This window comes from Carcharodon carcharias, chromosome 20, assembly GCF_017639515.1.
Source record: "Carcharodon carcharias isolate sCarCar2 chromosome 20, sCarCar2.pri, whole genome shotgun sequence".
NCBI classification, from domain to species: Eukaryota; Metazoa; Chordata; class Chondrichthyes; order Lamniformes; family Lamnidae; genus Carcharodon; species Carcharodon carcharias.
Window position 1 is genome coordinate 33,145,439 of NC_054486.1, and position 12,432 is coordinate 33,157,870.

Consider the following 12,432-nt stretch of genomic DNA (forward strand, 5'->3'; position numbering starts at 1 on the left):
GTGTGAGGTTGAGAGAGACAGAGAGTGAGGGAGATTGAGAGAGAGAGAGAAAGGGATTCTTAGAGTATACGAAAGAAAGAGAATGTGAGAGATTACGAGAGTGTAAGAAAATGGCAGAGACTGGCAGTTTTTTTTTTGTTCCTTCATGCAACTGGGACACCATTGGCTAAACTAGCATTTATTGCCCAAAGGGTCCTTGAGAAGGTGGTGGTGAACTGCCCTCTTGAACCACAGCCCTCTTGAAGGTACACCCACAGTGCTATAGGGAGTTCCAGGATTTTGACCGAGCGACTGTAAAGGAACAGAGATATAGTTCCAAGTCAAGATAGGACTTGGAGGAGAACTTGGTCATGCTCCCATGCACCTGCTGCCCTTGTACTTTGAGGTGGTAGAGGTTATGGGTTTGTAGGATGTCGTGCCAAGTTCTGGCACTGCATCTCACATATGGTACATACTAAGCGCCAGTGGTGGAGGGTGTAGATGTTTAAAATGGTGGATGGGGTGCTAATCAAATGGGTGCTTTGTCCTGGATGGTGTCGAGCTTCTTGAGTGTTGTTGGGGCTACACTAATCCAGGCAAGTGAAGAGTATTCCAGCACACGCCTGACTTATGCACTGTAGATGGTGGACTGGCCTTGGGGAGTTAAGGGATAAGTTACTCTCCATAGAATTCCCAGCCGCTAACCTGATCCTATAGCTACAATATTTACATTCTGGTCCAATTAAGTTTCTGGTCAATGGTGACCCCAAAAATATTGATGGTGGGATAATCAGTGATGTTAATGCTGCTGACTGTCAAGGGAAGATTGTTAGATTGTCTCTTTTTTGTGATGGTCATTGCCTGGCACTTGTATGACCCAAGCCTGAATGTTGTCCAGCTCCTGCTGCATTTGGACACAGACTGCTTCAGCACCATTTGCAATTCCTCGGATACTGAACACTGCAATCATCAGCGAACATCCCCACTTCTGACCTAATAATGGAAGATCATTGATGAAGCAGTTGAAGATGGTTGGGCCTAGGAAATTGCGCTGAGAAATTCTTGAAGCGTTGTCCTGGGGCTAAGATGATTGATCTCCAACAACAACAATCATCTTTCTTTGTGCTAGGAATGACTCCAGCCAATGGAGAGTTTACCCCTGATTCCAATTGACTTCAATTTTACTGGGGCTCCTTGATATTACATTCATCAAATGTTGCCTTGATGTCAATGGCAATCATTCTCACAGCACCTCTGGAATTCAGCTCTATTGTCCATGTTTGGACCAAGGCTGTAATGTGGTCATGAGCCGGATGGCGGAACCCAAAATAAACATCAATAAGCAGGTTTTTGCTGAGTAAGTGTTGCTTGATAGCACTGTCAAAGAACCTTCCATCACTTTGATCAAGAGTAGACTGATGGGGTTTAATTGGCTGGGTTGGATTTGCCCTACTTTTTGTGGACACTGCATCAGTTTGGCTAAGAGTGCGGCTAGTTGTGGTGCACAAGTCTCCAGTACTACTGCCGGGACGTTGTCAGGGCCCATAGCCTTTTCTGCATCATGTGTTCAGCTGTTTCTTCATGTGGAGTGAATCGATTTGGCTGAAGACTGGCATTTGTGATGCTGGGGACCTCAGGAGAAGGCCGAGGAGTATCAGCCACTCACAAAACAGCTTCTATAGACAATAGACAATAGACAAGAGACAATGCTCAATACAGAAGTGACATACACCCTGGTCGCAGTCCAGTGTCTCCGAAGGCTGGCAGATGCCAATACTAATGGTTCTCTTACCACCTGCGCAGACCCAGTCTAGCAGTTATGTCCTTCAGTACTCACCATCTCAGCCAGTAGTGGTGCTACTGAGCCACTGTTGGTGATGGGCATTGAGGTTCTCTACCCAGAATATATTGTGTCCTTGCCTCTCAGTGCTTCTTCCAAGTTCAACATGATGAGTACTGGTAGTAGGTGATAATCAACAGGAAGTTTCCTTGCCGATATTTGACCTGCTGTCATGAGACTTCATGGGGTTCAGAGTGAATACTGAGGACTGCGAGGACCACTCTCTTGTGACTGTATGGCATTGTGCCATGGTCCCCACCCACCACCCTTTGCCCCTATACCTACTATCCCAACCCAACCAGTATCCACCATGGGCAGTCTTCAGGAGCCATGATGAGATAAATAAAATAAAGTTCTAAGTTTCTATTGCAGACTTTATTAAAAAAAACTCATTCATAAAAACCAAATTGCTACATTTACATTCCTTCAACTATATAATCCCTTATAAGAACATACTCGCTCATAAAAACAAGCATTAGAATTCATAGTCCCACTTCAAAGAGTCTATAACCCTTTGGAGCTGTGAAATGGAAGGTAATCATTGTGACAAAGGAAGGTTGTGAAATCAGTCATGCAGCACAAACCTAGTAACTATGCTTTCAGGCTTATGTCAACAAACAGGGTGAAATAGCAAGCACTGATTTTTTTGTGGCTCTGTAAATCTTTGAAAAAAAACTGTGTTAAGGGCAGGAGTTTTAAATGCCTTAATAGCTTCACAGATGCTTTTGACACTTTTGGCCATGCATCTTGACAGTTGCTTTTGACAGTTCCGATAAGTTTATGCCCTTTTTAATGCACATTCAAGTCCAATTTTAACAATCCCAAAGGGTACCTTACCTTTCCCAAAGGTGTCTCAGGATCATATCCAGAGGGGTACCCCATCTCTCCTAAAGGGTGGCCCACTTCTCCAAGGAATCCACAAAGTTTAGACTTGCACCTACCAAGTCTAATCTGCATATGTCACATTTCCCACCCCTGGCTAACAAAATTCAGACATGACTGGAGGCAGCTGCTGTTTTATATCGGCAGTTGCCTCTGTGAAATGAGCACACAGAAATCCTGACCTGGGCCTATTCCCGGCCCCGCAAAAATGGTAGTGTTTGGGGACGGGACCTCTGTAATTTGGCCTCTTCCTTTATCTTTGCAACGACAGAAGACCTCTCTGTTGTGGCAAAAATTCAGGCCTATGAGAGAGGGAAACAGAGTGAGAGAATATAAGAGATAGTGGGTGGAATTTAATGTAGGTGATGTGATGGGAGAATAATGGGAAACCTATGTCACCTCTCCAAGGGGCTTCCATCACTATTTAAATGCAATCAGGCAATTTAGTGGGCAACATCAGGCCTCCCACAGAATTGAGCCCCAGTGGGGTGGATATCCTGCCAAGAGCTGCTAGCCAATCAGAGGCCAATAGCTCCCCATTGCCAGCAGCCCCACTGGGAGCAATGGTTACTGCTGGTAATGCTGTGAGGCCTTCACGAGACATCATTGTTGGATCCCTGGAGACAAGTGAGACAAGGTTGGGAGTCACAGGGAGGAGGTCGCTGGTGGGTGGTGGGGAGGGGCTTGGATGTCAGGGCAGGGGTGGCTGTCAGCAGGCATCCCCCCCCATGCTGGGTTTCTCTATCAGGCACTGCATGCCATTGAAAGAGGGACCCCCCTCTGGGAGGCTGAGCTACCTTCCAGAGCCATGGGAGACCGTTGCAAGCTTGAGAGAATCCCTGAGCCACTACTAATTCCCGATGGGTTCAAGGATAATGGCCAGAATATACCACCTGTCGGGCAGGCGCGTGCCCAACCTGACCCAGCGTAAAATAGTGTGTGATGATGTCAGGCGAGTGGATGATCTATCTCAACCTCCACCAGAGGTCCCTAGCATCAGCGATGCCAGTGTTCAGCCAGTTTGATTCACTTCATGTGATATCAAGAAACGGCTGAAGGCACTGGATACTGCAAGGGCTATGGAACCTGACAACATTCCGGCAATGGTACTGAAGACTTATGCTCCAGAACTGGCCTCGCCCCTAGCCAAGCTGTTCCAGTACAGCTACAACACCAGCATCTACCTGGCAATGTGGAAAATTGCCCAGGTACATCCTGTACACAAAAAGCAGGATAAATCCAACACAGCCAACTACCACCCCATCAATCTACTCTCCATCATCAGTAAAGTGATGGAAGAGGTCATCAACAGTGCTATCAAGCAGCGCTTGCTTAGCAATAAGCTGCTCACTGACGTTCAGTTTGGGTTCCACCAGGGCCACTGAGCTCATGACCTCATTACAACCTTGGTTCAAACAAGGACAAAAGAGTTGAACCCCCGAGGTGAGGTGAGACTGACTGCCCTTGACATCAAGGCAGTATTTGACCGAGTGTGGCATCAAGGAGCCCGAGCAAAACTAGAGTCGATGGAAATCAGGGGGAAAACTGTCCACTGATTGGAGTCATACTTAGCACAAAGGAAGATGGTTGTGGTTGTTAGAGGCCAGTCATCCCAGTTCCAGGTCATCACTGCAGGAGTTCCTCAGGGTAGTGTCCTAGGCCCAAACATCTTCAGCTGCTTCATCAATGACCTTCCTTCCATCTTAAGGTCAGAATTGGGGATGTTTGCTGATGATTGCACAATGTTCAGCACCATTCTCCTCAGGTACTGAAGCAGTCCATGTCCAAATGCAACAAGACCTAGACAATATCCAGGCTTGGGCTGACAAGTGGCAAATAACATTTACGTCACACAAGTGCCAGGCAATGCCCATCTCCATCAATAGAGAATCTAACCATCGCTCCTTGACATTCAATGGCATTACCATCGCTGAATTCCCCCACTATCAACATCCTGAGAATTACCATTGACCAGAAACTGAACGGGACCAGCCATATAAATACTGTGGCTACAAAAGCAGGTCAGAGGCTTGGAATCGTGTGACGAGTAACTCACCTCCTCACTCCCCCAGCACCTGTCCACCATCTACAAGGCACAAGTCAGGAGTGTGATGGAATACTCTCCACTTTCCTGGATGAGTGCAGCTTCAACAACACTCAAGAAGGTTGACACGGTCCAGGACAAAGCAACCTGCTTGATTGGCACCACATCCACAAACATTCACTCTCTCTACCACTGATGCACAGTAGCAGCAGTGTGTATCATCAACAAGATGCACTGCAGGAATTCACCAAGCCTCTCCGGACAGCACCTTCCAAACCCATGACCACTACAATCTAGAAGGACAAGGGTAGCAGATAGATGGGAATGCCACCACCTGGAAGTTCCCCTCCAAACCACTTGCCATCCTGACTTGGAAATGTATTGCCGTTCTTTCACTGTCGCTGGGTCTAAATACTGGGACTTCCTCCCTTACAGCTCTGTGGTATGCCTACACCACATGGACTGCAGCGATTCAAGGTGGCAGCTCGCCACCATCTTCTCAAGGGCAAATAGGGATTGGGCAATAAATGCTGGCCCAGCCAGCGATGCCCAGAACCCAGAATGAATATTAAAAAAACTGCAGCAGCAACACAATGTGAAACCCTCTACCCCACTAACAGTTACCCCATCTATACTCTAAAGGCACATTTAATTGGCCCCAGCTCCTGGGAAGCCTGAGGTCAGAGCTGCACCCAGGATTGGGCAAAATTGCCATCCCAGCACACTCATGGAGGCACAGCAACCAGTGGGGACTTGGTATCAGATTCAACCTCCTCAATGACCCAGGCCTCAGCCGATTGCTGAGCCTTTGCCTCACACTGGTATAGAAGTAACGGGCAGTGAGCAGCCTGCCCCAGGCCCCAATTACAGGTGAGCCCAGACACAGAGACACTCGATAACAAGCAGGGAGGTGTGGGTGGAGGTAGGGTGGGAGATAAGAGGGCAGTTTGATGCTCAGGTCCCAAGGGTGCTGCTGAATTTAACACACTGACAGCTTTCAGCAACAGGCTGCAGCCAGGGAGCAGACATGAGGGTGAGAGGGATCAGAAAGGTTGGACCAGTGGAGAGAGATCAAAGTCTAGACCAGGAAGCAGGAAGTCAGAAGGGTCGGGAGAGGGGGAGATGGGAAGAGGTTGGAAGGGGTCAGAAGAGTCAGGAATGGGAGAAATCGTAACGGTTTCATAGGACTGGGAGGTGATAGGTTAGGTGGGAGTTCAGATTGTGGGTGGGGTTTGTCCAATCGCAGGCGGGTATTGGGGGTGAGGTGGGCACAATAGGTTAGCTTGGTGGGCCAGGGGGAAACACTAATGTCCCTTTAGGCTCACTAGCAGATTATTGCCTTTCCAACATTGCTCGATTTAGCATTCCATGTTTCCCTTTAACTGCCAGGTTTTTCAATGCCTGAGAAAAACAGCCAGAGTTAAACCTAAAATGGAGAAGAAAAAAAAATCAGACGCAGGCACCCTCATTAAAAATTTAGATTAGCAACCCAGCTCCTGCAAGTGGATTGGCTGCCCGCACCCCAAACCACCTCCATTAAAACTTGAGTGGGCGGGCTCAGGACGGATTTGAAAATTTTTACACTTTTGCTTCCCGCCTGACCCAAATGCGCATGTTCTTTTTTGAGGTGTTAAAATTTCCCTCAAGTGCCAGCAGCTAGTCCCCTCCAAGCACCCCCAGCCTTGGTTTGTGTTTTTAACACAATCACTAAACCAGAGGTTGCCAATGGGGTTCACTGGACAGCGAGCAATGTTTGCCTACCTTAGCCCAGAGACAAGGAGTGTAACCCAGCACCCCCACAATCATCCTCCATCTGCTGAGACCAGAGAGGCCAGGGAAGATGTCTAACCAGTTTCCTGCCCTGTGTCCATCTCAGTACCACACCAGGAGCTAAAACTTATAATCACTGCAATTTTGAGGGATATTATTTCAACTTTAACTAGTGATGTCTCTTACCCGTCCGTCGAGTGTGAGCAGAATGGAGTCACTCTTGATGTCTCTGTGGATCACACCCTGGGAGTGGAGGTAAGTCAGAGCCTTCAATATTGACAGGCAAACAGTAGCGATCTGCTCCTCATCCATCCTGTACAAGCAATTAATGCAGGATAATTAGTGAATGCAATCTGTCAGATATCTGTACATGTAGAGAGTGTGACTAGGTCAGGGTGGCACCTGTGGGGAGATAGAGTCAAAGTGACGCCTATAGAGAACAGAGTGTGATTATGTTGGAGTGATATCTATTGAGCACAGAGTGTGGTTGGATTGGGGTGACTTTTCAGGGGACAAAGTGTGACTGAGTCAGAGTGACATCTGTCAAGGAGAGTGACCGGGGTCAGAGTGACTCCTATAAATGACTGAGTGTGACTGGATCACAGATACATTTAGTTGAATTGCATTGAAATTTGACCCAACTCAACAATTGGATCCTTGCCCTCCACGTGAGCAATACTTCTAATCTTACGTGCTCTCCACTGAGTCACTAGAAATAGTCTTTTTCTATCCAGTCAGCCTCATTCATTCATAATTTAGAATATATTTATCAAATCAGCCCATTACCTCCTCTGTGCAAACAAACAGACCCAGTTGATCAAGTTTTTATTTGTACTTGCATTACCTCACATCAGGCAGGAAGCTTATTATTAGGCACAGTAAGTGAGCTAGAGTAACATTAGGTAATGATTGGGTTGACTTTGAGTGCTAGAAATAAAATGCTGACAGGAAGAGCTAGGTGCCAGTATGTCTGTGCAGGTGGAGTAAATTCAGAAATAAGGATATGATTGTGTGAGAAATGTCTGGGAGGATAAGGAAGTGCTGACAGCATGACCAGCCTGATTGCTGAAGCATGTGAAATGTCTACAGTGCAGTAAACAGCTCAAGCTGTAGTGCGCAAATTGAAGATGGGAAGTTCTCTCAGTGACTGCTGATGTCCTTACATGCTCACCTTTTGTTGACCTATATTTAACTGAATAAAGATGGCATACTCCAGGAAACTGGAGGAACACTAAACAGTCTTGAAGAGGCCACTCTAAATGGTCTGGGGGTTTAGTGCATGAATCCCCAATGAGTTTATTACTTGTGAATATCAAGACGTCTGTCTCATAAGTCTGGCTTATGTTCAGTTTATAGTCAATTAATAAATAAAGATTAATCATCAGACAACTTTTCATCTCGAGTCCATGAGCCTATATTGAAATGAAAGATTAAGGAGTGTTTTAACACTAATGAGCCTGTGCTGCATCCTCTCTATTACCTCAATGACAGTCCTATAGTGTGGTGATCAAAATTCCACATGGTATTCCAATTATGATCACTTCATAAAGGATCACCATTACATATCAAGAGTCTGATTCAGATATCAGGATAAACACAGAGTTTGACTCAGTGGAGTGGATGCTGTGAGAGTACCTGGCAAAGGCGATGATATCGGTGAGTGCTCCACCCTGCAGGAGCTCCATCACAACCCACAGTTCATCCCCAACCAGATGGCTGCTGTACATCTCCACCACATTATCATGATGATAATCTCTCATTATTACAACCTGAAGAACAAAACAAAAAGGTCTCTCAGTGATAGGATCTGCCTCCATGGAGGAAAAGCTGTACCACTAATGTACTGATCGCACCGCGCTTGTGTCTCACCACCCTCCTGCCATTGCATTCCTAACCTACCGAACCCCTCTTCACTGTATCTCACCCGCCAATCCCCTCTCTCTGTATCTCTCACCCACCAATCCCCTCTTTATATCTCTAACCCACTGATCATCCCCACCTCACAGTGTCTCTAACCCGCTGATCCTCCCTCACTGTATCTCTAACCCACCAATCCCCCCCTCGCTGTATCTCAACCCACCGATCACCCCCACCTCACAGTATCTCCAACCCACTGATCTCCCTCTCTCTACATTTCTAACCCACCAAACCCCTCTCACTCTATCTCTAACCCACCAATCCCGCCTCACTGTATCTCTAACCCACCAATCCCACCTCACTGTATCTCTAACCCACCAATCCCACCTCTCTGAATCCCTAACCCGCTAAACCCCTCTCTCTGTATCTCTAACCCACCAATCCCCTCTCTCTGTATCTCTAACCCACCAATCCCCTCTCTCTGTATCTCTAACTCACCAATCCCCTCTCTCTGTATCTCTAACCCACCAATCCCCTCTCTCTGTATCTCTAACCCACCAATCCCCTCTCTCTGTATCTCTAACCCACCAATCCCCTCTCTCTGTATCTCTAATCTACTGCCCCCACTCAGTTCCATTTGCCTATTCCCAGTGATTAGTGTGCTCAATGTTTGTAATTTTGAGGTGCATATTGGCACAGCATCCCCAGGAAGCCTCGCCCTTACTTCATTGAAGAGCAGCTCCCGTCGTTGCTGTGTCCTCAAGTCCATCCTTTTCACTGCCACCCTTCGGCCAGTGTGCTTCTCTGTTGCAACACACACGATGCCTGTGGAGCCCTCCCCGATTTTACTGAGGGCCTCCAGCTGGTTCCTGGGATCACTCTGGTTAACCACTGTTGCCATGGCACTCCTGAATTCCTTGTGTGTAACTCTGCAACCTCGATCAGGTGAACTGGTTTGAGGTTGCTGCTGCTGAGCTGGGCTGAGCTGTGGAGAGCTGTGTCTGTTGAGGCTGGGCTGTTGTTGGGTGATCCCTCTCGATGGGTCGGGGACATGGCTTGGTGCTGAGACAAGTTCAGTCTCCTTTTGCTTGGCAATCGCTGCCACATTTTTCCTCAGCCTCAGGGCATCATTCTGAATTATTCCTCCATTCCGCCCAACATGGTTGTTTACCTTTGGAAAAGATTCAAACACAGGTTCAGCTAAAACCTTCAGCAAAAAACTCATCCACCAACACAGAAAAGATCCTCTTCTACACCCTGATCCCTGTCCACATTAGTCCCATCATCACTCCTGATGGTGCCCTGCACCACCAACTCCAGCAGAGTTTACCAAGTCAGCAAAGGATATCTCACTTGCAAGGGACTGGTGGGGTTGTGGGGGGCGGCCTGTTAGTTATGGGCATCCACTAGCAATCCAACATTGCCCCATACAACTCCCCATGCTTTCACAGAAACACTCTCTTCTCCAATCTCCTCAGTGCCTGGTCTGCTACTTAGTCTCAGTTTTCTGCTCCTCTTATGGGAGATTGTTTCATTCAGGGCTGAGCTGGTCCCCATCTGCTATGCTCCACTGCTGCTCAATGACCTCTGCTCTGCCCTATTGTCACTTTTAGCCCTCCACTAGAACACTGAAACCACTTGTACATTAGTCCGTTAGTATGCTGGACATACTAGTATAGTGGATCTAGCATTACACTGGATCAGCCAACACACAGGATTTGCCAGAATACAGGGTGTACAAGTGCACTGGATATACTAGGATAGTGGATCCTCTAGTACACTAGATTCTTTAGTACACTGGTTTTGCTAATATATTAGAACCACTAGCACACTGGAGCTACAAGCACACTGGATCCACTCGGTACAGCGACCAACTAGGAAGGCAAATCGCATGTTGGCCTTTGTTGCAAGGGTATTGGAGTACAAGAATAAAGAAGCCTTGTTACAATTCTACAGAGCATTGGTGAGGCCACACGTGGAATACTGCTTGCAACTTTGGTCTCCATCTCTATGAGAGGTTATATTACGTTGAAGGCAATACAGCGAAGGTTCACTAGATTGGTCCCTGGGATGAAAGGGCTGTCCTTTGATGAGAGGCTGAATAAATGAGGCCTATATTCTCTGGAGTTTAGAAGAATGGGAGGTTATCTCATTGAAACACTTGACAGGGTGGATACTAAGGAGTTGCTTCTGCTAGCTGGGGAATCTAAAACAAAGGGCACAGTTTCAGGATAAGGGGATGATCATTTAGCACTGAGATGGGGAGAAATTTATAAAAACAAAAAACTGCGGATGCTGGAAATCCAAAACATAAACAGAATTACCTGGAAAAACTCAGCACGTCTGACAGCATCAGCGGAGAAGAAAAGAGTTGACGTTTCGAGTCCTCAGAAATTTCTTCATTCAGAAGTGCGTGAATCTTTGGAATTCTTGACTCCAGAGAGTTGTGGGTGCTCTACCATTGAATATATTAAGGCTAAGATAGGCAGATTTTTGATCTCTCAGGGAATCGAGGGATATGGGGAGTGGGAGGGAAAGTGGAATTGAAATCCAAAACCAGCCAATGATTATATTGAATGGCAGAGTAGGTTCAACAGGCCATATGGTCTACCCCTGCTCCTACTTCTTGTGTTCTTATGCCAGTACACTGAATCCGTTTGTACATTGCATTCATTTGTACACTGGATCCACTATTAAATTGAATGTGCCAGCACTGAGGATTTGCTAGTATATGGGGTCTACTAGTACATGTTGGGATATGTTGGGATAGTGGATCCAATAGTATACCAGATCTGCTAGTAAAGTGGATCCACTAGTACTGGATCCATTAGTGTACTGCTTCCACTAGTATACTGGAACCACTAGCACTTTGGATCTGTTAGTATACTGGATCCACTAGTTCAACTGATCCACCTGTTAATTGGATTCACTAGTACACTGGATGTTAGTAAACCAGATACATCAGCACACTGGATTTACTAGTATACTGGAAGCATTAATAAACTGAAATAGCTAGCACACTGGATCTGGTAGTATACTGGATCAGCTAGCACACTGGAACTGTTAGACTCTGAATCTGCTGTCGTGCTGGATCTACTGATATACTGGATCCACTAGTGCACTGGATTCACTGGTACACCAAACCAGGATCCATCAGTACACTGGATCCACTAATATACTGGAAATGCTCGAATATTGGATCTGAGCTAGCACACTCAAATTAAATCCTTTAACGTCCTCATTCTCTACCACCCACCCAAGTATCACACCAAACTTCTCACTGAGATATCTTTAACATATTCCTCACTCGGCCACTGCACCAAGCAACTTCTCATCCCCTCTGATTTCAGTTTCCATCTCAACTCCCCAGAAGCTCATTCACTGAATTCCCTGACTTCCTGTCATCCTTTAAGCTCTCCTTCCATATAAACTCCAATAGTGACAGACACCTCTTGTATTCAAGGTGAGGGCATCTTCTGTCACTTCCTTGCATCCTTCTCCATTCACACTCTCCTTCTTTCTCCCAATCTCATTTTCTTCTGTTTCTGACCCTGAAGTAAACTCTCCCTCAAGTTACCTACAACAGAACTAAGGATGTTACGGCATTAGAGAGGGAGCAGGAAAGATTCACAAGAATGGTTCCAGGGATGAGGAACTTCAGTTATGAAGATAGATTGGAGAAATTAAGACTGTTTTCCTTAGCGAAAAGAAAATTGAGAGGAGATTTAATGGAAGTTTTCAAAGTCATGAGGTGCCTGGGCACAGTAGATAAGTAGAAACTGTTCCTGCTCATGAATGGATCAAGAATGAGAGGGCATGGATTTAAAGTAATTAATAAAAGAAACAAAAGAGAAACTTTTTACATAGTAAGTGGTTAGGGTTTGGAATGCAATGCCTGAGTGTGTAGTGGAGGCAGGTTCAACTGAAGCATTCAAAAGGTAACTAGGCTGTTCTCTGAAATGGAAGGATGTGCAGGGTGTTAGGGAGAAGGCAGGGGAATGGCACTAGGTAAGTTGCTTACATGGAGAGCCGGTGCAGATACCATGGGCCAAATGGCCTC

The 12,432-nt window shown here is 46.4% G+C and overlaps 1 protein-coding gene across 3 annotated transcripts in view; it reads right to left on the minus strand.

Annotated features, from left to right (window-relative positions):
- Positions 1-12,432, minus strand: part of LOC121292725 (serine/threonine-protein kinase PAK 4-like) — a 66,357-nt gene that overhangs the window by 21,435 nt on the left and 32,490 nt on the right. For all 3 annotated transcript variants that reach the window (XM_041215051.1, XM_041215050.1, XM_041215052.1), the window contains 3 exons: positions 9,097-9,543; positions 8,151-8,284; positions 6,702-6,828 (listed from right to left, as the gene is read on the minus strand). In XM_041215051.1, coding sequence (XP_041070985.1) covers positions 6,702-6,828; positions 8,151-8,284; positions 9,097-9,543 — 708 coding nt within the window. The remainder of the gene's footprint in view (positions 1-6,701; positions 6,829-8,150; positions 8,285-9,096; positions 9,544-12,432) is intronic.